Source organism: Pezoporus flaviventris, unplaced genomic scaffold (assembly GCF_033815535.1).
Source record: "Pezoporus flaviventris isolate CSIRO_AGI_PZ_B2104156 unplaced genomic scaffold, CSIRO_AGI_Pfla_v1 ptg000045l, whole genome shotgun sequence".
NCBI classification, from domain to species: domain Eukaryota; kingdom Metazoa; phylum Chordata; class Aves; order Psittaciformes; family Psittacidae; genus Pezoporus; species Pezoporus flaviventris.
In genome coordinates, this window is record NW_026892593.1 from 20,129,128 (window position 1) to 20,153,900 (window position 24,773).

At 38.7% G+C, this 24,773-nt stretch overlaps 1 protein-coding gene across 4 annotated transcripts in view; it reads right to left on the bottom strand.

Annotated features, from left to right (window-relative positions):
- Nucleotides 1–24,773, bottom strand: part of CPED1 (cadherin like and PC-esterase domain containing 1) — a 153,434-nt gene that overhangs the window by 60,664 nt on the left and 67,997 nt on the right. For 3 of the 4 annotated variants that reach the window (XM_061467626.1, XM_061467628.1, XM_061467630.1), the window contains exons 11-17: nt 23,716–23,820; nt 22,694–22,863; nt 21,156–21,215; nt 16,433–16,500; nt 16,050–16,094; nt 13,960–14,146; nt 11,909–12,077 (exon numbers count right to left, since the gene is read on the bottom strand). In XM_061467626.1, coding sequence (XP_061323610.1) covers nt 11,909–12,077; nt 13,960–14,146; nt 16,050–16,094; nt 16,433–16,500; nt 21,156–21,215; nt 22,694–22,863; nt 23,716–23,820 — 804 coding nt within the window. The remainder of the gene's footprint in view (nt 1–11,908; nt 12,078–13,959; nt 14,147–16,049; nt 16,095–16,432; nt 16,501–21,155; nt 21,216–22,693; nt 22,864–23,715; nt 23,821–24,773) is intronic. The other variant, XM_061467629.1, reaches the window with a different exon arrangement.

A 24,773-nucleotide genomic window follows, 5' to 3' on the forward strand; every position in this document is an offset into this window, starting at 1 on the left:
AGGTTTAATGGGCATGCAGATAATCATCTAAATTACATTTCTGGAGCTGATGGGCCAGACAGGCTTAGAGAGTAACTTTACCAGCTTTCACTGTTAATCAGCAAGGATTGTGTGTCTCAGTACATATCTGCCTTTGCCTGCCTCCCTGAGGGGCTGGGTCATACTGACTGATTTTCAAAGGCAGCTGCATTAGCTTTCTTCTCCCACAAAGTGTGTCATGGAGGCCCAAACGACTTGAAAGGTAAATGTGACCACAGCTCAAACACCAAGCACTCTCTTCTCATCAGTGTGGAATTACTGGCCCTCCTTTTACAGATTATGATTCTCGGCACAACAGTTGTTGCCAATTTTCACGATCTGTTAACACTTAGGAAGCCTCAGGCTGAAGGCTCTTCTTTCACATCCATTGTGGTATCATCAAGGGGAAAATTCAACAGGCTATTTCACATTTTCTGATGAATTTGAGAGCACTGTATGAGGGGTACTGAAAATAATAAAGTAATTGAAATGTCAATAGCAAATGCCCTGGATTTAAGCTATGAAACACAAACTGTAGAGAGAATAACAGTTCTCTGTAGGATACAGACAGTTTTACAGCTACAGAAAAAGCCATGGATATATACTGTGAACCTACTTTTCTTAGTGAAGATGCAAAGCAAAGTGCATAAAATCTGAGCCTCTTTTTTATTTTATATTGGTGGTTGTGTTTTATATCTACCTTGATTCAAAAAGGAACAAGACCAGTGGGTGATTGTCTTCCTGACTTTGACAGAAGCTTGTCCTTCAGCTTTCAGGTGTTAGACTCATCTTGCATAGGAAATACTTCTCGATGATTCATTTTACTGCTCTTTATCAAGTTGTTAAATAAACACAAAATCAGAACAATTAAACTGTGATTAGTCATGCAATAGGCTTTCAGTGTCTTACTTAGGCCAACATCAGCCAATATTAGCACTCCTTAAAACAGTAAAAACCATTTCATGTATTTATATCTGTATACAGAAAAGAATATGACTAACTAGCTAAGAAGTTAGACAACTTTCTGGTTTGGATCTCAATTAAGAGCATTCTACCAGAATAAACTACTGAGAAACAAAGTAAAATAATCAAGAACACTGATTTCCTTATTTGCCTTTTGAACTTTGAGAAAGGAAGTTGTTTTCTGACTTTCTCCAGGTTTTCATAGATGAAACTACAAAATGTCTATTGCTCTGTCATCTAGGTGCAACTACTTCTGACTGATGTTAGAGAGAGACATGAATTAGCTTCTATATTTTCTGTAATTTTCCAGTCCACGAAGCACACCATTTCTCAATCATATAAATAAGGGTGACCAAATTTTCCACTTTATCTGGGACAGGCCCAGAATGTGAGGACTTTGCCATAACACCTTCAGGTCTCAATTTTGTTTCACATATTCAGAGGCATGGGATTATTCCATTTCCCAGATTCAGTATAGCAGCCTGAGTAAGTTACTCACTCTTGGTGCCACAGCATCTTTGGCTCTTTCACTATAAAACAAAAATGGTCAAACCTCTATGCCAGATCATGAAACCCACAATAGGATTTCAGTCATGTCACATCCTCTTTACCAACATAATGCACAGGGAGAATGATTTGAATTTCAAATATGCATTGTGAGCATATAGCTGGAAGAGGTGATAGCCTTTATGCAATGCAGCAATAAATCACTTCAATCTCCATTGTTCTATTGTACCATATGGTTGACTTGCAGAACTACCCTTTCTGCTTTTATTTTACCAAATCAGAATTATAAGATTATCATTAAAAGACCAGACAAATTACCATGAAGAGTTGGGGAGTCATAACTATGACTCATTAGTCTTCCCCTTGTATCATCATAACAAGCTATACCTTCTACTCCACAATACAGGTTCCTAATGGCAAAATGTCACCAAAATTTCCACTAGAATCAAAAGCTGAGATGTTCAAAACACAGCTATTATTATTTCTGGAGATGTGATAGTAGGCATACTTTCTTTTCTGTATACTCATTTTTGACAATACATGTTAACAAAATAAGTCGTTAGGTCAGATGGAAAGTACATGGAAGCCAATGGGAGTCTTTTCCCTGTTCAAAGGTCTTGAATTAAGGGTATTTTTCTCTTCTTTTACACATGACAAAATGGGGATAGAAGCTGTGACTAAATCCAAATGACAGTCTGATTGAAGAGTCTCAGAACTGAAGATCCGAGGTTTACTTGCACAACTGTGAACTAAGCAACATACAACTTTTGTTTGACCTCAGCTTGTCTCTAGACAGTTTTACCATGCACCCGTCATGATGTGTCTGTGAGAATGACAAAACCTCTTGCAGGCAGAGTAAGCTCAGGTAATAGAAACCATGACACACCACGTCAGCGTGGAGCTGGACTGCCCTGGGTGCCAGGCAGCAATGGCACTTTGTTCCCTGTGTTTGTTTTGCACCAGCTCACTCACAGTCGGCACAAGTAGCTCCACAGCCCTCTACTGTCATTGTCAGCAATTTAACCAGCTCTACCATTCACAAAAAAATGCAACTGGGGCACCACAGAGACCTGGTATGTCACACAAAGCTACTGAAGTTTAACCTTAGAACAGTAACTTTTGTGCCAGTACAAACTGCAATGGCCATTTATAAACCAAAACAGATTCATGTGCAACATATCTGTGGCAAATACTTTGCCCATATGCATGTACTGATTTGTCAGTGACTTATAAACTGGCAGGCTGACCATGGTTGTAACACTTCATTTGCTGTCATACAGTACAACTTATTTCTAATTAATGAGCTTTCTTGCCATGAATCAGGTACACTGACAGAATGCAAACACTGACAGCTATTTACATACAACATAAGCTAAATATTTCAGCAAGGCTTTAGAAACTTCAGATGAACTTTTCTTCCTCTCCACCCCCTTCTATTTTTACACCTTTAAACATGTCATTGCACTTCCTGGAGCTCATAAATGAGAACAGATTAACTCATACTTTGCACTTCTCATACTTTGGCTCATCCAAAGACTTATAAGGCTTTGCACTTTGCTGGGTGGTTAATTCTTATATCCTGATATTGCACAGTTGGAAATGGAAGCAGGGAATAATAATTGGCTACATCCTGCCTCCCTAATTGATCACAGTTAATGTCGGCAACCAAAGCCTGAAAGCAAAAGCTTGGCCCATCATGGTGATTGAGAAACAACAGCTGCTGGAAGGTGACCAAGTACATTACCTGTTCCTCTCCAAAGATCTCAGGGGCCTTCATGAAGTGATATTAATACCGTACACAGGGTATGCCTCAAGAGCACCCAACTCAGGGCTGCATGGTAGGAGCTGCCTCTGCCTGCCCAGGCTCTGGCTCCAGTGGTGCCCTCCCCCAGGCAGGGGCAGTCAGAAGGAAGAAACCTTTCTGTGGTTGTCATGCTGGGTCAGCAGCACGCAGCCCCAAGCACTCAGCCTCTCAGCTGGCCTCAGGCTGAGACAATTCCAGCATGTACTCTCCCTTTTCCCTAAAGGGTTCTTACAACCAGTCCATCCAACTGTACCCCTCCTGCCTAAGCTGTGCAGAAGTGCATGGAGGAATCATGGAGGGCAGGGATAGGAAACAAGAATGAGCACAAAAATATCTGTGCTACTTGGAATCTTCTGCAGAAACTACTGCTACCAGTTCTCTAGCAAAACGTAATTGATTCCAGTGATGTTACTGGGCCTGTATTATACTGAAATCATTCAAAATAAGAGCAAAAAAGGAGCATAAGTGAAAATCTATCCTAATTGTATGGGATAATTGCCTGATAACTTAGCACAAACAAAACTCCCTAGCTTACAAAAATTATATAAAACCAGCTTCTCTGATAAGCTTTTCCAGAGTACAATGTTCTCTCAAGAGCTGAATTGTCTACCCAACATTTACTGGTGTCTCTCTCCTTTCACAGCCACCCACAATGGTTCATTGCTATTGTTTAAAACCACATTTCAATCCTGTAGTTAAAGGCAAGGAACCAGAAAAAAATAGGTCTGGTCCAGTCTGTACTAGCAGTTCTTTATGGGCTCAGAGATAGCACTGTTTTTACAGAATCTGTATCCACAGCACTGTACCTGTCTCAGCATCTCCCCATCCTAGGAAGCAAGGCATCTATCAGGCTGAAATGTCCAGTCATATCACCCCACCACCACTAGTGGGATCTTGCTCACTAGTTGCAAACATATGGGTCAGAATTTGACTCCCTGTCATATTTCAGTCATGCAACTGTGAGTTCCTGCTTGGCTAGTTTCCAGGTTGATCTTTATCTTCTGTGTCCTTAATGTGCCATGCACACTCATGGGATGACATTAGTAATTGTATGAAGGGGGAGAACAGCCTGAATACACAAAAGAATGGAATCACTCTGTCAGTTCACTGAGGTTTTTTATGGTTTTGCTCCTCATGTAATGATAGACTAACGACATTTTTGTGTGGCAGGATAATAGCAAAATAACCATTCATGTCAGGAGTCAACTAACTGAGTCTAAGATGGTGTTATGTTCCTAATAAGACTGTGCTAAGCTGCAAACACACAAAAGAGGGAAAGGAAGAGGAGGAGATACTAAATTTTCCTTTGCTGAGGTAGGAGGTGCTACAGACAACACTGGCTGGTGTCAGTAAATCCAGTGGTGATGAAGAGAGAGATCATTCCTGGTTTAAGAATTTAACTAAGAGTGCTGCCCAAGGAAAGGGAGCAGAGGAAAAGCTAAGCCAGAAAGCTGCCTAAAGCATTCTCTCTTTCTTCAGGGTCTAATTATTATAGCAAACTAATACCTCCTCTGGCTAAAGATCATGAACAAAACTGGTTTTTTTTTTGTGTAATCTCAATCATTATTGGCTTAAAATTGTTGAATTGCTGAATCAGCATCACATGGATTGTCTCAAAGCACTGGTGGCAAGTTATCTGTCAGTGATCTTTGTAACACACCCCATTTCCCGTGTACAAAGCCTCATAATAATGACAAATGTAGCCACTGCATGGAAACATCCTCTCTCTTCAGTTTCTGCCTAATACTACTGGAGGCATTTCCTGGAGGGTATCTGGCATTAATCTTCCATCACATGTTAAACAGGAAACCTAGCTATATAAAGAAGACTAAGCACAATTGATATAAAATCAGGAGTGTAAGCAAAATGCAGTAAGCCAGAAGACTACATGCTTTTGTCCAAGCAGCTGGACCCAATGTGGAGTTGAGACTCAAAGTTTGAGCTCTGGAATGTGGCATCCCCAAAATGCTGGAGTATGATGATAGTCTTAATCAGGCACAGCCTACTGGAGATATAGGACAAAACTATAAAGCAAATTTGCATTCCATGCTTAGAGAAAGAGATACCTAAGCAGAAGCAGAGCCAAACTCATTCTTCTGTTGGTTCTTCCCACCTTGTGCCTATTTTGTCTCCATTGCCTGGTAGAGCTTGGCAGATATCTGACTGAACAGTGATTACGGGAATCCATGATTATCAGATCATAGTGCAGACTATGTATGAGGTCAACAGTGTAGGTGAAAGAAGTCAGTGTTTGATTTCTAGGAAAAAACCCAACAGTGTTACATCAATTACCCTAAAGGACAGATCTATGCTCTGTTGAGTTTTTGAGACCTTTCCTTAAAGTAGCAGATACTGGCTGCTGATCATGATTATCCATCCTAACAGCCACATTTCTGATGCTGAGATCCAAAAGAAGTTCAGCACAGAACAGCATACACGTAAAGAAGATCCATCACAATGATTAATTGTTCCTCTGATTCATCTACAAAGCAATGCTTTAAATCATCATGAAAGTCTTGTTATAATTAAAACATGGCAAGCCTTTTTCCTCCAGTGGTATAGATGTTGACAAAACAGAATATGCTGATTCTACAAAATATTTTGTTCTGAGATATAAACAGAACATGACTTTCTACTTGCAAAGTAGCTCAATGCATTTATTATTTACACCTTTAATTTCTGTATCTTCATATACCTATACTTTTTAGAAGCACCAAGTTTTACTGTCATTTAGGTGCTCATTAATTTTATCCTCACAGTGAATTAGGACTATCCCATGGTCCCTTGATCTTTAAATACTCTAAAACCCTTTCAAATAGTTTTTAGATTTTCCTGAGCTGTTGTTTGACTAAGAATATTTAGGAAAAATATGAACAATACCAAAAGTTTTACGCAAGTGAATTCACTCACTACCTTTGTCTAGCATATATAATGGAAGAGAATTTAGTTGTAAGTTTCTGTCAGGACAGGTACTCCACCAGTGTAATTTGAAATTGCTCACCTGAAATAAGTTGAACTGTGCTGACATACAGCAATTGAATATATAAGCCCTCACCTTCCTTTTAATGGCAGTCTTGCTGTACTAGCTCTCTAATAGTTTTGTGGCTTTCATCTGAAATTCCTCCAATTTAACAATGTATTCAGTTTGCTATGTAATTGCTCCTCGAGGTTAGGTGAACATTGTTTTTTCTGTCCGGGGGAGTGGGTTACAAACCTAAATAGTTAACACTTTATTTAATAATTTATTTAATCTATTTAATATTTAATCTGTTAAATAATATGCATGTACTTCTAGTACAAGTGTACTTCTAACCTTCTGTGTGTTTTCACTTCTACAATTTCTGCATGAAGCTCCTCCTCATTTGAAACCAGGTCTCTTGTTTCTTCCTGCACAGCTATATATATTCACTTTCAGGAGCTTTAAATCTCAATGTGAATTTATTTTATGAAGAAAGCAAAAGTTGCCTTAAGCTGCACCCACAGCCACTATTCTGTGCCCAGCTGCTCACTCCTGCCCCTGCACCTACCCCTTCATTTGTGCTCACACAGAGAAGCTAGGAACTTTATCCTAGAAACTAGTCCCTTTAAAAAAAATGTTTTTCCATCTAATTCATGCATAGCTGAGGGCAGGGAAAGGGACGCTTAAGTTGGCATTGGTCCTGGAAAACATGACTGTCATATTATGCTGTCACCAGTATTTCTGAAGAAAATTTAGAGTAGAGGGTTGAGTATTTCAGATCTAACAATGAGTGGGCTTTTTGCCTGTCCCAGCCACTCCCTCCTTGAAAACAGTTAGTATTCTGCACTGCACAATAGCTAAAATCTTTAGCTTAACAGCTGTGCCAATATAAATTTAGAATTTTAATCTCGTTCATCAAGTAACACTCTTTGAGTCAAAACATCTTCTTTTGAAGAAAGCATATGCTTATCTTTTTTTTTTTCCATAATCAGAAAGCTTAAAAAAATAAAAATAAAAACTCAAACAATTTGACTCAACCTACTTTTTATTTTTTTTCTTTGAGTTTGTGGCATTTTCTGTTGCTTTCTGAAAAATTCAAAACAACTGAATAAAATTCTTGCCAATTCTAGATCTGAGAAGGCTAAAGAATGCATGATTGCTCCTACACGGATATTCTTTTATTCCTTGACAGGGATATGAGCTAACTTTGCAAATAAGATACAGTCTGGTTGCTGATATAATTAGGCTGTATATTCAGTTCCAGAGATGCACTTTCTCTGTGTTTTCAAGCAAGTCAAACCCAGAACTAGCAAAAATATTAGCTGCTGCTACAACAAGCCCTGCAAAGCCTGAGAGTCTGTACATGGAATCTGCAATGCCCTAAGGATAGAAGAGATGGGTGGGAAATACAGAAGAGACTAATGTGCTTCCAGCCTGTCCTACTACAGGAAAAATTCTTTGTTTCTCTCCTAAGCTTTTCTCATTTCCTTTTATTTTATGGACATTATTTAATAATTGCAAGGTTCTTCGCAATCTCTGCATGAAAGCACTAGGCAAAGTATTAATTCATGTTTCTTTAATTCAGAAGTTTTACTTGTACTGTCTGGTCTGAAAGGTGTAACTGTAACAGTAAACAGTTTAAAATTAAGTAAGAACATTTTATTTTCCTTGGGAAACTCATAACTTGAGCTGAAAAAAAAGTATTCTCATATCTTACATAACAAAAGAAATTACTTTTTTTTTTTTAAATTCTTCCTTTCTAAAGGGCTTTTTATCTTTACCTTTCAAAGACTAAGATAAAGTTAAATATAGTTATGATATTAGGCCTAGATCTTGTTTTTTCATCCATGGAAGTTTAGTAGACAGAAAGAGAAATCAACATCTTGTTGCTGATATCTTGTTGCCAGCTGCATTACACAGTCAGCAATGCTATACCAGTATCTCATTATCAGCTCTGTTGGACTTCTTATGTTATCTAGGAAATGAATACGATGAAACAGTTAATAAAAACATAAGGAAGAATAGGACTTAAGAATAAGGTGTCCTATAAAATTTAAGGAAGTTTTTAAAGCTGTTCTCCTGTAAGTCTGTTCTCTCAGAGCCGAGAAACCTGTAGAACAGCCAAAGCATCAGCCCACTGCACTGCACTATTCTGGAAAGAGCCTTTTCACATTTTGTGCAAATGCACAAAGATAATGATATGGCTATAAAGTATAATATTAGCTCATACTAGCTCATCACTCATATTGCAAGTGCAAAAGCAAATAAATGACTGTATTACTAAAGCAAAAAAGAAACAAAAAAAACAACAAAAAATACACCAAAACTCCAACAAAAAAACACCATAAAACATGTGGCAGCAAGGACAGTATGGGTACAAAAGTTCATAGTGCCAAACAAGGTTCTCTAAGCACAGTTGCTTTCCATGATTGCAAAGATTAACAATCAAAGAGGTAGCATCCACACATTTCAAGTGAGACATAGATAAATGTTTGCATTTTTAAGATAATGGGCAGTGCAAGAATGAATAAAATATTTTTTCCTTTATGACAGTGTGTACATAGTCTGGGATCTTTCACGTGATGGCAATCCTGATACCCCAGTCTTAAGAGCCCATTGTTTTTTCTGCTTGCTTTGTGTTCTGCCTATCTTGGTATCACAGCTTCACAGGTGATAATGAAATGCACTTCTTTCAAGGACATTTAATTTGAATATTGTCAACAACTGTGCAAAATCAAGTTAAAGCACAAACCAACAACCTCTCCATTTGCAGCCCAAGCAATACTGTCAAAATACAGAACACACAATAAAAAGCAGCCAAAGCTGCTGAAGGTGCTAAGGTTACACCACAGTTGATGCCTACTAATTTTTGATGCCTACACAGGTGATGCCTACTAATTTGATTGTAACGAGGATATTATAACTGATATCAAAAAGCTGAGAAGACAATATTTTTTCCCCTTTTAGAAGCTGCAAGGTTTGGAATGACACACTACTTAACTCCATAGCCTTGAAATTAATCCAGGATTATTCAACTGCATGAGAATTGTTAGAAGACTGGAAACAACATCCCACACTCTGTCTTTTTATTGTAACCTTCCTTATAATATCATCTTGCAGTGAAACCTGAATATCCTAATGGGATTAAACATGAAAGAAAGTCAGGAAAAAAGTCACTCGATTAGAATTTTCACTGAAGCCTTCTGTGAGAAAGACCACACCACTGTCAGTGACCTTTCTCTCCCTATGTGTGATCCCAGTTGTGCCTAGTCAAGTGCCCAAAGCAGACTCAATCAGTTCATGCTGTATTTATCCTTTAGCTCCTAAAACAGGTGTCTTGTTGTTAAGAGAATAAGCTTTCATGCTATTGATCAGGGTGTATTAACTGACCCTGCAAAAGTCCATAATGTTCTTTGGTATGAAAACCAGAATGTAATGATGCTATTTAAGTATTTAAGACATGAGTTTTGTATTGATAAAAAACATCATAATGAGCAAAATTCTGTTCTAGCAAGTAGGGAAAAGGGGGGGGGGGGGGGGGAACAACGCAGGCTTTTGAATATGCTAGAATGCCATTGCTATCTCTAGCTCCAGCCTTTGTTTGTTTTTTAAATGCACTCTGATAAGTTTGCCTTTATATATCTAAAAAAAAAGTTTTAGAATCTCATACTGTATCTTCACAGCCCTCATTAGATACCACAAGAATGCTTTTCATCTCATTTTTACTCTAAACTCCTGAAGTCCTCCCTTGCTCTGAACAATTATATTAAGTAGGGAGCAGTTATTCACATATGGGCAGAAAACTAAGCTCAACCAAAAGAAACTTCTAAAACACTTTTCATTTTTATCATTCTAGATCTCCTTGCCTTTGCAGTGCTTCAAAAGATTCATACTCAGTCTCATAAATACTATCATAAAACATTAACAACAGTGTAAACTCTAGTGTGGGAGGATATGTATGAGGTTGAATTCCTGTTCCTACGCCCAGACACATGCTCCAAATGAGGCAACAAGAGGAACTTTCCTCACATCTTTCCAGGCACTGTGTTCTCCTAGTAATGTAGCTCCAGCTCAACCTATTGTTGCTCTCCTTTTCATACTAATTGAAATACCTGAAATGAAATCTTAGGTATTAATTTGTTTATTTTTGTTTTACTGTAGCAACTACTACATCTGGTGCTGAACCAGTACAAAGAGCAAGAAGACAGTCCTTGACCTTTTGTAAGATTAGTATAAGAGAATAGCTAGACAGCACCATAATCAGATATGCGGATCAGCAGTCAGTAGGCCATGACTACTACATGCATTTTATCTGACAGTTCTGATTTGCAGGTTGAGATAATTATTGTCAACATACAATTTCCTATCAACATTTATAATCTCTTTGGCTCCTGTTTTAAAGCCCCAGTTCTTATTTCTCCTAAAGAAAAAAAATGCCTCTTGATCTGTCCCAACACATAAAATGCTCTGCCTTCTCCCGCCCTGGTCTCCCAACCTCTTTTGTAGTATACAGAAAGAAAACAGAGTAGGGACATAAAGTTTACAAGAAGGATGTATTGATACACAAAGATCCTCACAAAGAAGGTAAATTAGACATTTGACATGAACATGAATGACAGTTTCAACACTATGGTTTTAAAAATCCACTTCCGGGTTGCAGAATTAATTGTGATGAAATATATTCATCCTGATGCTCTAATAATAGGAGCACATTTAATCTGCCTTTTAATTCACCAAACCTTTTAATCTGCCTAAAATTCCATAGACAAAAGCCTTTGATTATGATTTACCATGTCACTTCCCTCTTTGAGTCAACTGGCTTATCTTTGCCCACCATATCAAGTACCAAAGTTTAGTGCTCAAACTCTGTAATCTAAACAGCACTGCTTCAGTGTGTCCCAGGTTTTCTGTCTTGCAAAAAATGACACCATAGTTTCATGAACAGAAAGCTTCACTGTTCCTTTCTGTCATTATCTTTCTTCCAATTCTGTGTCTAATTCAGATTCGGCTCCCATTTTTTCATCCAAGAGTCCCACTGTTTCCTAAGGACTGTTATTTGTTAGGAGTCATTTATTTGCATTCCCAAACTTATATTTGGATAAATGTGATGTAAGCAACAATCATCCCTTCCTAAGGAATCATCAATGTTTTTTTTCCACTGTTTTTTGGTCTTCTAGAATAAACACATTTCATTCATAAATTATCTAGCAGCATTTGTCTTGAACACTGATAAATACACTGTCATAATAAATAACTTTCCTGGTAAAAGGATTTCGATGGCTCCAATGCCATAGATAGATAGTTAGGAAAACTGCACTCTGCCCACTGCACGGTACAGGGGGACTGTTTTCTCACAAGCAAACAACAGCTCTCTGATGAGTAAGGTTTGCTGACCAAAGTAAGGATTAATTAATCTGGAGCTCTCAAATACATAGTAACTGTTAAAGGTATTTACGCCAGATTTATTTTTTATATACAGAATGTTATGTAAATGCTGTATTTCATAAATTTATAGCATTTAGAAGTCAGATTTTAATGTCACCGAAACTTACTCTACACCAACTTTGGCCCATGTACGCTAATGTATCCCACTGGATGAACAGAAACCAGTTAAATTCACTATTAATTTGCACAGCAAAAAAATATAGAGACAATACCTGCACAAACCCACACATCATGTAGTCATCAAACAAAGGCAGACTAGGGCGGTCCTCTCGATATATTGTGATTTTGTAGCTGCTCACAACCTGAGGGCTGGGCTGCGAATCATCTGTTACAAGAACAATGACTTTGTTCAATCCAAGGCCAAGGGGGTAGTTAGCAATGCTGGAAGGCAAAACAGGAAAGGAGTGGAACACTAAAGATACAAAAGATTTACACTGCTTTTTATATGGCAGAGAAAATTTACTTGCTCCTTGAGGTTTCTATTTCTAACATTTTCTTTTTCTTTCAAAATACATATGATTTTTAATAAAAAACAGTGTAAAATAAGATTTGTCACAATTTACATTTCTTTCAGGAAAACTGAACACCAGTAGTGAAACTTAGTGGTAACAATGTCAATTTCAACAATTCTGACATGGAATCTGTGAATGAAGGAAAATAAGAAATGCTGAAAGACACAGAACCTGCATATTTACTTTTCAATGTAAATGACATATTGCTATTCTATTTTCCTTCTACAAGGAAGTAAGTTTTTTTTCACATGTATCCATATTGACTGCCAAGGCAGTTAACATTAAAACACTAAAGCTGGGTGGAAGAATTTTATGGGAGCTTCTTTTGAATTGATAAATCAAGACTCATTTCCTTTAGAAAATACAGAAAGCATATTAGGCATTAGATCAGTAACAACCATCCAGTCTGGTTAATAGCAGACATTCTAGGTCAAAGCATCTGCTTCATAGTCAGTCAAAACACAGTGCATTGCATAAGCCCTTCATGCCATGAAGCAAAGCTAGCTCTGTAATGGTTAAGGATTCTTCCTCCCAAGTGCATTATTGTCCCTTCTCTCCCTTTCATCCACTCACTAATGGCTAGCATGTAAATAGGACAGTTGTCTAGTTCTGAGTTACCTGACCCAGATAAATAAACCCTCTTTGTCCCTCCCAACATCCAAAACCAAGTCATGCCCAAAATACCTATTGGGATTGTCCTTGGCACATGCTGTCTGTGAGAGAGATGGTTGGGAAAGACAAAACTGTGCCAGGGATCAGAGTAGCAATTAAACATCATGGATGATTGTGTTTCAGTGCTCAAATCTGATGTTTAGTGATGACTTTGCTCTCTACCCTGTCTTCTAGCTTTATACTGTTCTAAAAGATCAGATAAATTGGCACTATTGCTGATGACAAGCTGACCCACTTAGTAGAAGAGGGAAAGGCGATTGAAGTTGTTTATCTGGACTTTAGTAAAGCCTTTGATTCTTTCCTAGAGCATTCTCCTGGAGAAACTGTCTGTGCATGGATTAGATGGGTGTACTCTTTGTTGGGTAAAAATCTGGCTGGATGGCCAGGCTCCAAAACTGGTGGTGAATGGAGTTAAATCCACTTGATGCCAGTCATAAGTGGTGTTCCCCAGGGCTCAGTACTGGGGCCAGCTCTGTTTAATATCTTTACCAATGATTTGGATGAGTGGGTCGAGTGCACCCTCAGTAAGTTTGTAGATGACATCAAGTTGGGCAGGTGTGTTGATCTGCTTAAGGGTAGAAAGGCCCTAGAGAGGGATCTGGACAGGATGGATCAACGGGACAAGGCCAACTGTATGAATTTCAAAAAGGCTCAGTTCCAGAACCTGCACTTGGGTCACAACAACCCCATGCAATGATATAGGCTTAGGGAAGAGTGGTTAGAAAGCTGCCTGCTGGAAAAAGACAGGGGGTGTTGGTCAATAGCCAGCTGAATGTGAGCCAGCTTGTGCCCAGTTGGCCAAAAAGGCCAATAGCATCCTGTCTTGTACCAGAAGTAGTGTAGCCAACAGGACTAGGGAAGTGACTGCCCCCTGCACTCAGTACTGGTGAGGCTGTGTCTTGAATAGCGTGTTAAGTTCTGGGCCACTCACTACAAGAAAGACACTGAGGTGCCGGAGTGTGTCTAGAGAAGGGCAATGAAGCTCATGAAGGAAACATAAAACAATTCTGTAATATTTTGATGTATTTCCAAGGTTAAGGACACTTTTATCATTTACACTCATATTTTGTCACTCATACCTTGGCCCTTTCTTCTCGTCAAGATGTACTTTGCATTGACAGTTAGAAGGTTCTGCTCCTATCTTCACCGTCACCATGTCAAATGGGACTTCTGCATAGTATTCTTTGATCTTTGGGTTAAATTGAGGATTCAGGTCCAGCTGTGGACTGGTGAAGATCTGCCTGATATGAGATAGGGTATCTTTATCTGTTCCAAGAAGGCATCAAAGAAAAAACTGTGAAATGTATGAACATTCTTAAGTAACACGCAGCTTCTGGCAGATTGATAACATATACAGTGACAAGATTTTTAATGCCTGGTCATTCTGATACTGATAATCCTGCTGCAAGTTCTTAATGGATTTTCTATTGGCATTTCATAGAAGCTTTTAGAGCTTGGAGGGATTTTAATCATTCAGTGCCCAATGACTCCAGCCAAAGTCACAAAACTCAAAGTCTTAGTAAGCTTTGAAAATGCAAGGATTAAGTCTGGGAGATCTTGGCTCCAGTTGGTTAACTGAAACTTGAAGAGTCAGGCCAAAATTCATAACCTACTTAGGTACCAGCCTGTGTACAGGGTTTATGTACATGTTCAATTGCCAATAATAATCAAAATAACTTAGACATATTCCTAATGCTCATGAGAACAAGTCACATGGAGATATCTAGACCCATGGGGTCATTTGCAGTACAGCTGGAAGAAAGTTTTATTAAAATTCCTAAATCAACAAATTCCAGCTCCTTCCCTGTGTATGAAACCTCCACAATCAAATCCTATTTGCTCAAATGTATCCTTTATTTTGTAGTCTTTGCCAAATGACTCATGAGAATAATTATTTGCTAGCTACCGACTTATGACAAATATTTTAATCCAACCTATTGGATTCCAATTTACAGCATAATTACACATTCAAAAGTTGCTTTTCACATATATTCTCTAGTACAGGTTTAAAGCTGAGTACTTCAGCCAGTACTTTCCAGCCAAGAAACTCTTTAACATCCAAAAAATCTTGTGGTTTAAAATACAGCTTAGAAGGGGCATAAATGGTGCAAGCAGTTCTATGAGGGCCTTTTCTACCTTGAAATATCTGCCTTGAGAAGTGCAACAGGGCAATTTCAGCACTCTCTTGCAGGGATTAAAATGTAAAGGAAGCTATTCCAGTGGAAAAGCAGAATTAAGGTTAGACTTGTAGGGGAATGGAGGTTCATAAATTGGCACAAAAGGTATTTTAAAAAATTCTATAGGTGAGTATAAAGAGTTCTCCAGATCCTCTATGCCTTTCCTAGAAAGGTTGTCTCACTACTAGCTTAAAAAATAGGAGGAATTTTCTAAATACAACTAATTGTGGCATTTTCAAAATAAAATATCATGGAATTGGAATGGTGAGGACAGTCAGCCTGTCCAGGAGCATTTCTGGCCTCTGACTGACACTGAGGAATTCCTGGAGGCACCATGAGATGAGCAACAGAGGTGAAATAGGGCTCAATGGGTAGAAAAGTCTTTCTGCAGTTGTTTTGCATTTATAAAGCAACCGCTCAGATCATGTGTCAGTGAGGAAGGCAGAAGAACACATTGCTCCCACCAAAGACAAATACACTTCTAAGCTTTAAGCATCCTTAAATACCCTTTAAATATTCCTACAAGCAGGTATTTTAGAAAAAGTCTTCATCTCTTAAGCAGCTCTTTAAAACTCCACCACTGAGCTGAAAACTGACCTTATACAAGGCTGATATTAAACTCCATACAAGTTTAAAGATCATTCCACAACAAAAAAATGTATGCTAAAATTCTTGGAAATAAGGGGGCAAAAGTCTATTGAAGTGAGGCAAGGGATCAATGAATGATGGAATACTCACATTAACATGCACACATAGCAATGTTTAATTTTATGCTTGAGGCTTATTTAACATAATAGTACAATTATTGAGTGTTTCATAAACATTCTTGCTACTTAAGAATCCTTTTTTTTCTTTTATATATATATATATATATATATAACAGCCCACAGGCATTGCATTCACCCCTTTCATGCAGAAACCCCTCCCCCAAGAAGTTTGTTCAAGTAATCACTCTTCTTCCCCCTTAGTGGTCTAGAAAGACCCTGACTTACCATAACTGCATTGTCTTTCTTTAGTCTTACTGGAATAATGCAATGCTGAAATAGAAGCAGAAACAATTAATAATTTTCTGCTCTGAGCCTGATTCAAAATCCTATCGGAGAAGGCACTCTCATTGTGTTAATAACAAAAAATACAGTGTACTTTCACGCTTTTTATTTCTTTTATTCTTTTCTCCATTTTAGACTTGAACATTGCTCATAGGCTCAGCAGAGTAATTTACACCAGTAAGGAAGAAACTGGTCTTCTATATGTAGTAAGCCAAGAACTTTCATCTAAAATGCAACACAATGTAATCTAAATCAAATACATTATCAGAAGTAGCACAAATAGGAAGAACATACCATATATAACAGACCTTACTCTGATCCCTTACCATCATGATTCTTCCTGAAATCAGAAGGAACATTCTGCTTAGGACTTGCATTTTCTTGAGAAGAATTCCTGCCAATAGCAAACATACTTCTATATGAATGCAATTAACATAAACCATAGAACATTTTTCAAAAATTTCTATATGGCATCCCAGGTCCCATAATATTTTAACATTCTCAATGGAAAGTTGAACCTCCTGGAGTCATTTCTCAGCATTAGCTATATTACCCAAATGATAGAAAACACACATTCCATAATAAATGGTAGCATATCACATGAAAAAGAAAACCAGAAATAAATTACAAAACACAAATTTCTAGGGGAAGAAAGAGTGGACATAGCCAAGAATAAAATAACCCAAGCCATATCTCTTAACTGTTTGTATAATGTTTGGAATGGGGGTGGTTTTTATATATCTGAGTTTAAAGTTCAACTTTGTTCAAAAAGAACTAAACAGAAGGGAAGGCCTGTGTCAAGGTGAATACCTGTACCGATGTTAGCATGAATTCATATAATTGAACATCTATGTGTTTTAATTTGTTTACTAATTCAAAACAAATCACATGATCAGCATCCAGTGTATAAATATAATTCCTCAGTGAAAAAAAAATGGCTTCTTTCCAATCCATCTACTGGACCTCTGGCTGATAAGACCTTTTCAGAGGTTCATTAGTATTTCTTCAAGATTCCACATGTTTTCCTCTCAGTGTGTAGAAGTTCTCATAAAGCGGCTTCTTCCTGGATACCACTGCCCATACATTTTGCATTTTGAAAGTCACTGTGCCAAGGAATGAGATGGCAATATTGTTCTGTAATCAGCCATCACTAATGTTTCAACAGGAGCTGCTGAAAGCAACAGTGAGGTCAACCATGGTAAAAGGTAAACTGTCCAATAATAAAACAGAGATTTCTGCATTATCTCAATAAGGAAAGAAGCAGCTGTGTCTCTGTGTCTCTGTGTGTGCATGAAAATGTAATTTTGAACTTACAGTATCTAGACACCACCCTAATTTCATGCACATTCATGACCTACTTCAAAGGAGAAAATTAACAAGCTATTAAAGAGGGTATTTTTCCAAGTTACAAGCCATTTTACACCCCTCTTTGTGCTTGCCAAGGGGGTAATGGCTAAAACCTGTCAAATATGTTTTCTCCTTGCTGTTCCTTTTTGCTTGCCCAGTCCCAAACCCTCTTTTAAGGTGAAAACAAGATGTCTTAATTCTATGAAATGCCAGACTTTGGTTTAGGCAGAGGACATCTCAGGAGTGCAGCAGTGCGTACCACATTGGAAGGTCCTGCATCCCAAAGCAATCATAGAAACATAGAATAGTTAGGGTTAGAAAGGACCTTAAGACCATCTAGTTCCAACCCCCCTGCCATGGGCAGGGACTCCTCACACTAAACCATGCTACCCAAGGCTCTGTCCAACCTGGCCTTGAACACCACCAGGGGTGGAGCGTTTAACACCTGTTTGGGCAACCTGTTCCAGTGCCTCACCACTCACAGTAAAGAACTTCTTCCTTATATCCAATCTAAACTTCCCCTCTTTGAGTTTTAACGCATTACCCCTTGTCCTACCACTACAGTCCCTAATAAAGAGTCCCTCCCCAGCATCCCTACAGGCTCCCTTCAGATACTGGAAGGCTGCTATGAGGTCTCCATGCAGCCTTCTCTTCTCCAAGCTGAACAGCCCCAACTTTCTCAGCCTGTCTTCATACGGGAGGTGCTCCAGTCCCCTGATCATCCTTGTGGCCCTCCTCTGGACTTGTTCCAACAGTTCCATGTCCTTTTTATGTCAAGGACACCAGAACTGCACACAGTACTCCAGGTGAGGTCTCACGAGAGCAGAATAGAGGGGCAGGATCACCTCCTTTGACCTGCTGGTCACGCTTCTTTTGATGCAGCCCAGGATACACTGAAGCTGGCTCATGTTCATTTTCTCATCGACCAACACCCCCAAGTCCTTCTCTGCAGGGCTGCTCTGAATCTCTTCTCTGCCCAACCTGTAGCTGTGCCTGGGATTGCTCCGACCCAGGTGTAGGACCTTGCACTTGGCATGGTTAAACTTCATGACGTTGGCATCAGCCCACCTCACAAGCGTGTCCAGGTCCCTCTGGATGGCATTCCTTCCCTCCAGCGTATGAACTGAACCACACAGCTTGGTGTCATCGGCAAACTTGCTGAGGGCGCACTCAATCCCACTGTCCATGTCAGCGACGAAGATGTTGAACAAGACCGGTCCCAACACCGATCCCTGAGGGATATCACTCGTTACTGGTCTCCAGCTGGACATTGAGCCATTGACCACAACTCTTTGTGTGCGGCCATCCAGCCAGTTCTTTATCCACCGAGTGGTCCATCCATCAAATTGATGTCTCTCCAATTTAGAGACAAGGATGTCGTGTGGGACAGTGTTGAACACTTTGCACAAGTCCAGGTAGATGACATCAACTGCTCTACACCTGTCCATCAGTTCTGTAGCCCCATCATAGAAGGCCACCAAATTGGTCAGGCAGGATTTCCCCTTAGTGAAGCCATGCTGGCTGTCACCAAGCACCTTGTTGATTTTCATGTGCCTTAACATGCCTTCCAGGACAATCTGCTCCAAGATTTTGCCAGACTAACTGGTCTGTAATTCCCTGGGTCATCCATTTTCACCTTCTTGAAAATGGGGGTTATATTAGGCTTTTTCCAGTCATTGGGAAAATCGCATGACCTGTACATATCAACTTGTAAGGAGATTGCAATTATTATCAGGCAACATTAAGAGCCATATAACTGCTCTATCTAATTACAGCAGGGTATTGAACTGTAATATTTAGAAGTGTTATTACAGCTAGATACTCAGAATTCTATATTTACAGAAAGACACTTACATTACAGTGTGGCCAGCAAGACTAGGAAACTTGTCCCCCTGCAGGTAAGGCCACACCTCAAACCCTGTGCTCAGTGACTCTCACTACAAGAAAGACATTGAGGCCCTGAAGCATGTTCAAAGAAGAGCAGTGAAGCTGGTGAAGGGTCTGGAGAGCAAGTTTTATGAGAAGCAGCTGAGGGAACTGGGGTTTTTTAACCTGGAGAAAAGGAGGCTCAGAGGAGACATCACTCTCTACAGATATCTGAGGGGAAGTTGTAGCAAGGTGGGTACTGGTCTCTTCTCCCAGGTAACAAGTGATAGTACAAGAGGAAACAGTCTCAAGTTGCACCAGGGGAAGTTTAGATTGGGTATTAAGAAAAAAATATTCACCAAAAGGGTTGTCAAGCACTGGAACAGGCTGCTCAGGGAAGTGGTTGAGTCACCATCCCTGGAGATATTTAAAAGATTAGTAGATGTGGCACTTATGGCCATGGTTTTGTGGTGGACTTGGCAGTGCTAGGTTAACTGCTGGACTCAGTATCTTAAAGGTCTTTTCCAATCTAAATGGTTCTATGATTTATCTCTGCTGAAAACTGGGCTTTTTAATCATCATCACCATCAAGTACTCCTTTGTCCAACCTCCTTGTAGTCAGCAGACTGAGGGACGATACCGTTACAAAAGCTCTTCTTCAGGCAAGCAGTGGCTGAGATCCTGGACTCTGCAGAGTCCTTTTCTTCATACACTGTTACCCGAGAAAGAACCTTCACCTTTATGAGTGGCCTCTTATTTATTATCTTGGAGGAGCTATCAAGCAGAGAGATACACATTGCCTATTAGAGCTAATGAAACTAATGACTGTATGTTCGGTACCCTAGGTGACAACATGCCTGTGAATCTACACAGGGATTTTTCAAAAGGTAGATAAAAAAGGAAAAAATGTAGTCACTTTTGTGGTCTCCAGTGCATGTGTTACTTGTGGATGGTGCAATTCTTAATAGGTCATAAAGAAAAAAATTGATATTTCAGTATTCAGCAGAGTTATGAATTTTATTTCTTTAGATAATGTTTTCTAGGTCTCTTGAAAATGAGAAGCCACAGGAGGTAATTTTGTGAGACATGATCACTAGCAATTTTTTTCAATTTGATTAACCAGCAATGTGAGCTCTCTGTTTTGTAGTGTTTGCATGGCCTCAGTTACAGAGTTTCCATTAGGCATACAGTTCACCAAATGAAGTATCTTGTGCTGATCTTCCAAAGAAATACAAAAGAGCAGACTGAAGAATGGGATTGATTTCCTTGCACTTAATCCCAACTTTCCTCCTTCTCTGTCTCTCATTTCTCCCATTGCAGATCTTATCCAGACTTCCTTGCTGTTGTTTTCCTCTGCCCCACAGGCCAAACCATGTTTGTTCCTCAAACTGCCCAGGTGATGACGTCGTTAAACTCCAAGAAAGTATTTCCAACCCAAATTCAATTTCCAGGCTGCTGCTTCTATTTTGGCCCCACACACAAGAGGCTAGTAGCACTTTCCCAAATATATCAGTTGATTTCATTGAAGCATTTGCAACTTTATTGATGTGCTTAGGCTTCTGTCTTCTGCAAATACAGAGGGGTTAGCTTTTCTCAGTAATCTGATCCTACCATGCTACCCTGCTGTCCAAACATACTTGCTGCAATACTTCATAGGCCCTATTCTAAAAGACAGTAATGATCTTAGTCATATCACAAGTTGAAACTGTGCAGAGTTGAAAAACAGTCCACAAACAATGCAGAAAACTGATCATAGTGCACCTTAGGTAGTACCACTCCCTCATATTTAAAGAACTTTTTATGTTATACCAATACATCTGAGATGGTCATTCTCACCTAGGATGTAACCATTTCATTATAGTTTGAGATGAGTTTCTAGAGTTCTTCTTGCTTCTCCTGTGAAAGGAATTCAGAGAGATCGCTAATACCATTTAAGGTTTCAATACTAGTCATGTAGATGAAACGGGTTAAGAAAACTAGACCTTTAAATTCTTTCTTCACCCTGTGTACTCATGATCAGTGAACAGAATAACTGCACAAGACCAAAGTCAGAAGTCATTATTTTTCCCATAAGTGTCTTGTCTGGTTGGACAGTCAGCTGTGAAAAATCACTGAATTTTGTAAATGGAAATAACAAGTTTGCATAATCAGAGAAATAGGAACTGTTAAATGCATCAACAAAACAACCTGACCCTAACCGAAGAAATTCAGGAAAATTGTTCTGATATAAAAACTCATCAAATCTGGGAATCTCAAAAAAAAGATTCATCAAAGCTTGGAGAGAATGCTTACCTGAACTATTTGGGGAGTAAACTCTACTAAGCTCTTTCTTGTAATTAAGTATAATTACATGCACATCTGACATATGCTTCACCATCACATGCATGTAGCTATAGGAGTGGAAGATTATGATTTTGCAATGTCAAAACAAATGTTCTTTTACACACTGAATGGACAGAATGGCATTATTAGCTTAGCCATTGCAGAAAAATACAGTGCAAAGAAGCAGATTGGCCTATGCCCTGGGGAAAGGTCATGGTACTTCTACATATTTATACATACACCATAATGTTCAGCTTGAAGAAAAACAAAAGAGGCCCAGGGCCTTGCTCAAAGTGAGAGAGTGGCACTGCTTAGATTAGAACAGAAAGCTGCTAAAGGCTGGTATGCTTTGATATGCAAACCTAAATATTTTGGCAAAAGGGCAAGGGCTTACACATGAATGCAAACAGCTGCATCTTTGAGTTAGTTTTCATGGAGTGGTTGGCAGTAGCAACAATAATACTTAGCACATTCATGGAACTATGTATGTTGAAAACACCAATAAACAGTTACCCAGCATGGTGGTAATGTATAAGCTCCACTTTATAGCTAAGCAAACAAAGATGCAGCTGATTACTGACTTGCCAAAAGCCACACCCAATTTAATGAGGAACAAAATCAAAATTTAAGAAATCTTACAGATGCCTTATGTAGTCACTATGGTGTTCTCCAAGCAAAACATACAAAATAATGTCATTTACACATTTAACTTTAGACTTACTGGAATGAAGCATACACATTGTCTAATGAGCCTCTGCTCCCAAGCCGTTGTTTGCAAAATCAGATACAATTGTAGTTAGTAAAGAAGTATGACATACATGTACTAGAAACAGAACCAAAGAAAAAAAACCTGTCCTATGTAAAAACCTAACTACATCTCTAATGCCAGAATGGCTGGCATTGCTCCACAATGGGATGATGGACCTTCATCTCAAGTGTTGTAAATCCACTACATCTACTGAAGTATTAAGTTTTATGATGCTCACTGGATCTGTTGCAGTTAATATAATTTGAGAAACTACCCTCAACATTTCATATTATAGCTATCTTACCATTCTGAAGGATTCATTTGTGCCTCTTTAGTCATGGACTGGAATTGTTCAAGTAAACTGGAAAGCAACCAATGCACAGTCAGGACTGAACCAAGTTGTCTCATTGGGTCCACCATGTGATAGAGGTCACGCAGTAAAGTTTGAATCTGGGGTGCAGCAGAAGGGAAAAGCTGAGAAGAGAGACACTGATTAGAGACTACATATTATAATATTTGTAAAATGCAAAGAAGAGAGAAATCACCAGATGACAGTGTATAGAGTATGCAGATATTAATATATTATACATTAATGCTCTCTCCACATGTGTAGAAAGTAATTGTCTTGCTCAGCCTTGCAAATCAGGATTACTAGTACTGACACGGAGGTCTTACTCCTTTGCCTGTCCAACCTGTCTCCAACCCTGATACTCATCCAGGAGGTCTAGAAGAAATCCTGATATTATGCAGACTTTCTGAACAATAGATCCAGTTGCAGGTTATTATTTCCCTAATACTCATTTCCCCCATTAACTGCCATACCTATTCAGAGACACTGACAGTTACTCCTCTACCTCTATTCTTCACCAAAATGAAACTCTCTTGAAGTGTGAAGAAGATGATGTATTACACTTTTTTTTTTGTCACTCTTTCATCTATATCTATTATCTGGTCACGATCTCAGTGCTGTATTGTCTCCAGTTCTTCCACTCACAACCACTTTGCTGCATTACCATTCTATTTTCTTACCAGCTCATTAGTAATTTACATAATGCTCATCCTTTACCTTTCATTCTATTTTCTGGTCTCTGTTTCTGCTTTAGCTGTCCTTTCCAAGGAATCCTGAAGTCAAATTATCAGTTTTATTTATTTTAATTTAAATTCCAAAAATCCTCCAAAATAAAATCAGTATAAATTCTATATCCTTTCCTATCCATCCAGCCTAATATATGTGCCAGAGACAGCAAAGAATGGCGATGAAAGAGAAATATTAAGAGATTTACAAAAAAAATACATATCCAATACAACAAAACCCTGTCATTTTACCAGCTCAAATTGTCCAAGACTCTTCAGCTCCTTTATGAAAGTTATCATTGAATTTATCTCTTCTAAAGACAAACATTGCTCATCTTCTCTGTGGTAAGTTCCATCCTATGAAGGAAAGGGCAGCATATTCTGGTCAAATCACATGGAAAGCAACATGCTTTCTTTAGACCCCAATCTTTTTGGTGATCAAAGGAACAGGCTATAGCAGCTCTCAACTTGCCCTAACCTCATCCAAAGTCATGTCAAGGCAGCTCTTTGATAGCTCTTCCCATTTCTTTGTATGGAGTAAAGCAGACTGTGCATTAGCTTTGTGTAGAAAAGTACCCTTAGAAACTACCATGAGAAGAGACTGCATAAAGTATAGACAATGAAGTAGACACTGAAATGTGGTCTGGTCTCCTATGGAATGTAGATTTAGGTTATCATATCATATATGTGCCCGTGTCTGCAGCTTCCTACTTTATCCTGCCGTTAATTTAGCACCCATGATCCTGTTTTAGCCACACCTGTCTGAGAGGCAGAAGTTGCATGGCTAATTTCGTCCTTGTAAGTCTTGCAAGCAGGTGGTTCCTCAGAAATGCATCCTTAAAAGTGACCAGACTGAAATAAATGCTACTACAGGAGATCCCCACCTGTTAGAAATCGTAATGTAAACTTTATGCAGATCTTATAAACGCAAAAAAAAAAAAGTAACTGGAACTTTCATTCAGAGGAAGACACAGAGTTGTAGAAAATAAGTGAATTCTGATGATCATGAATCTCCTTGTCTGAGTTAGTTATTTCTCAGATTATGAAACGACACAAACGCGTGTATTTAAAAAGACCATCTAAAAATGGTGGAGAAATTACTTTGTTAAAGGTTAAAATCTATCCTTAAAATCCTGTACGTTGGGGAATGATATAATTTGAGAGACAATTTTTTATTAAAACAAAATGTGATTGTTCAATATAATTACTGTTTTATTCCCCAAAATTCAGTAACAGGTTTTGATTAAATAAAACCTGCATTTGATTAAATAAATCCTTCATTCTATAAGTTTGCACCAAAATTTCAGACA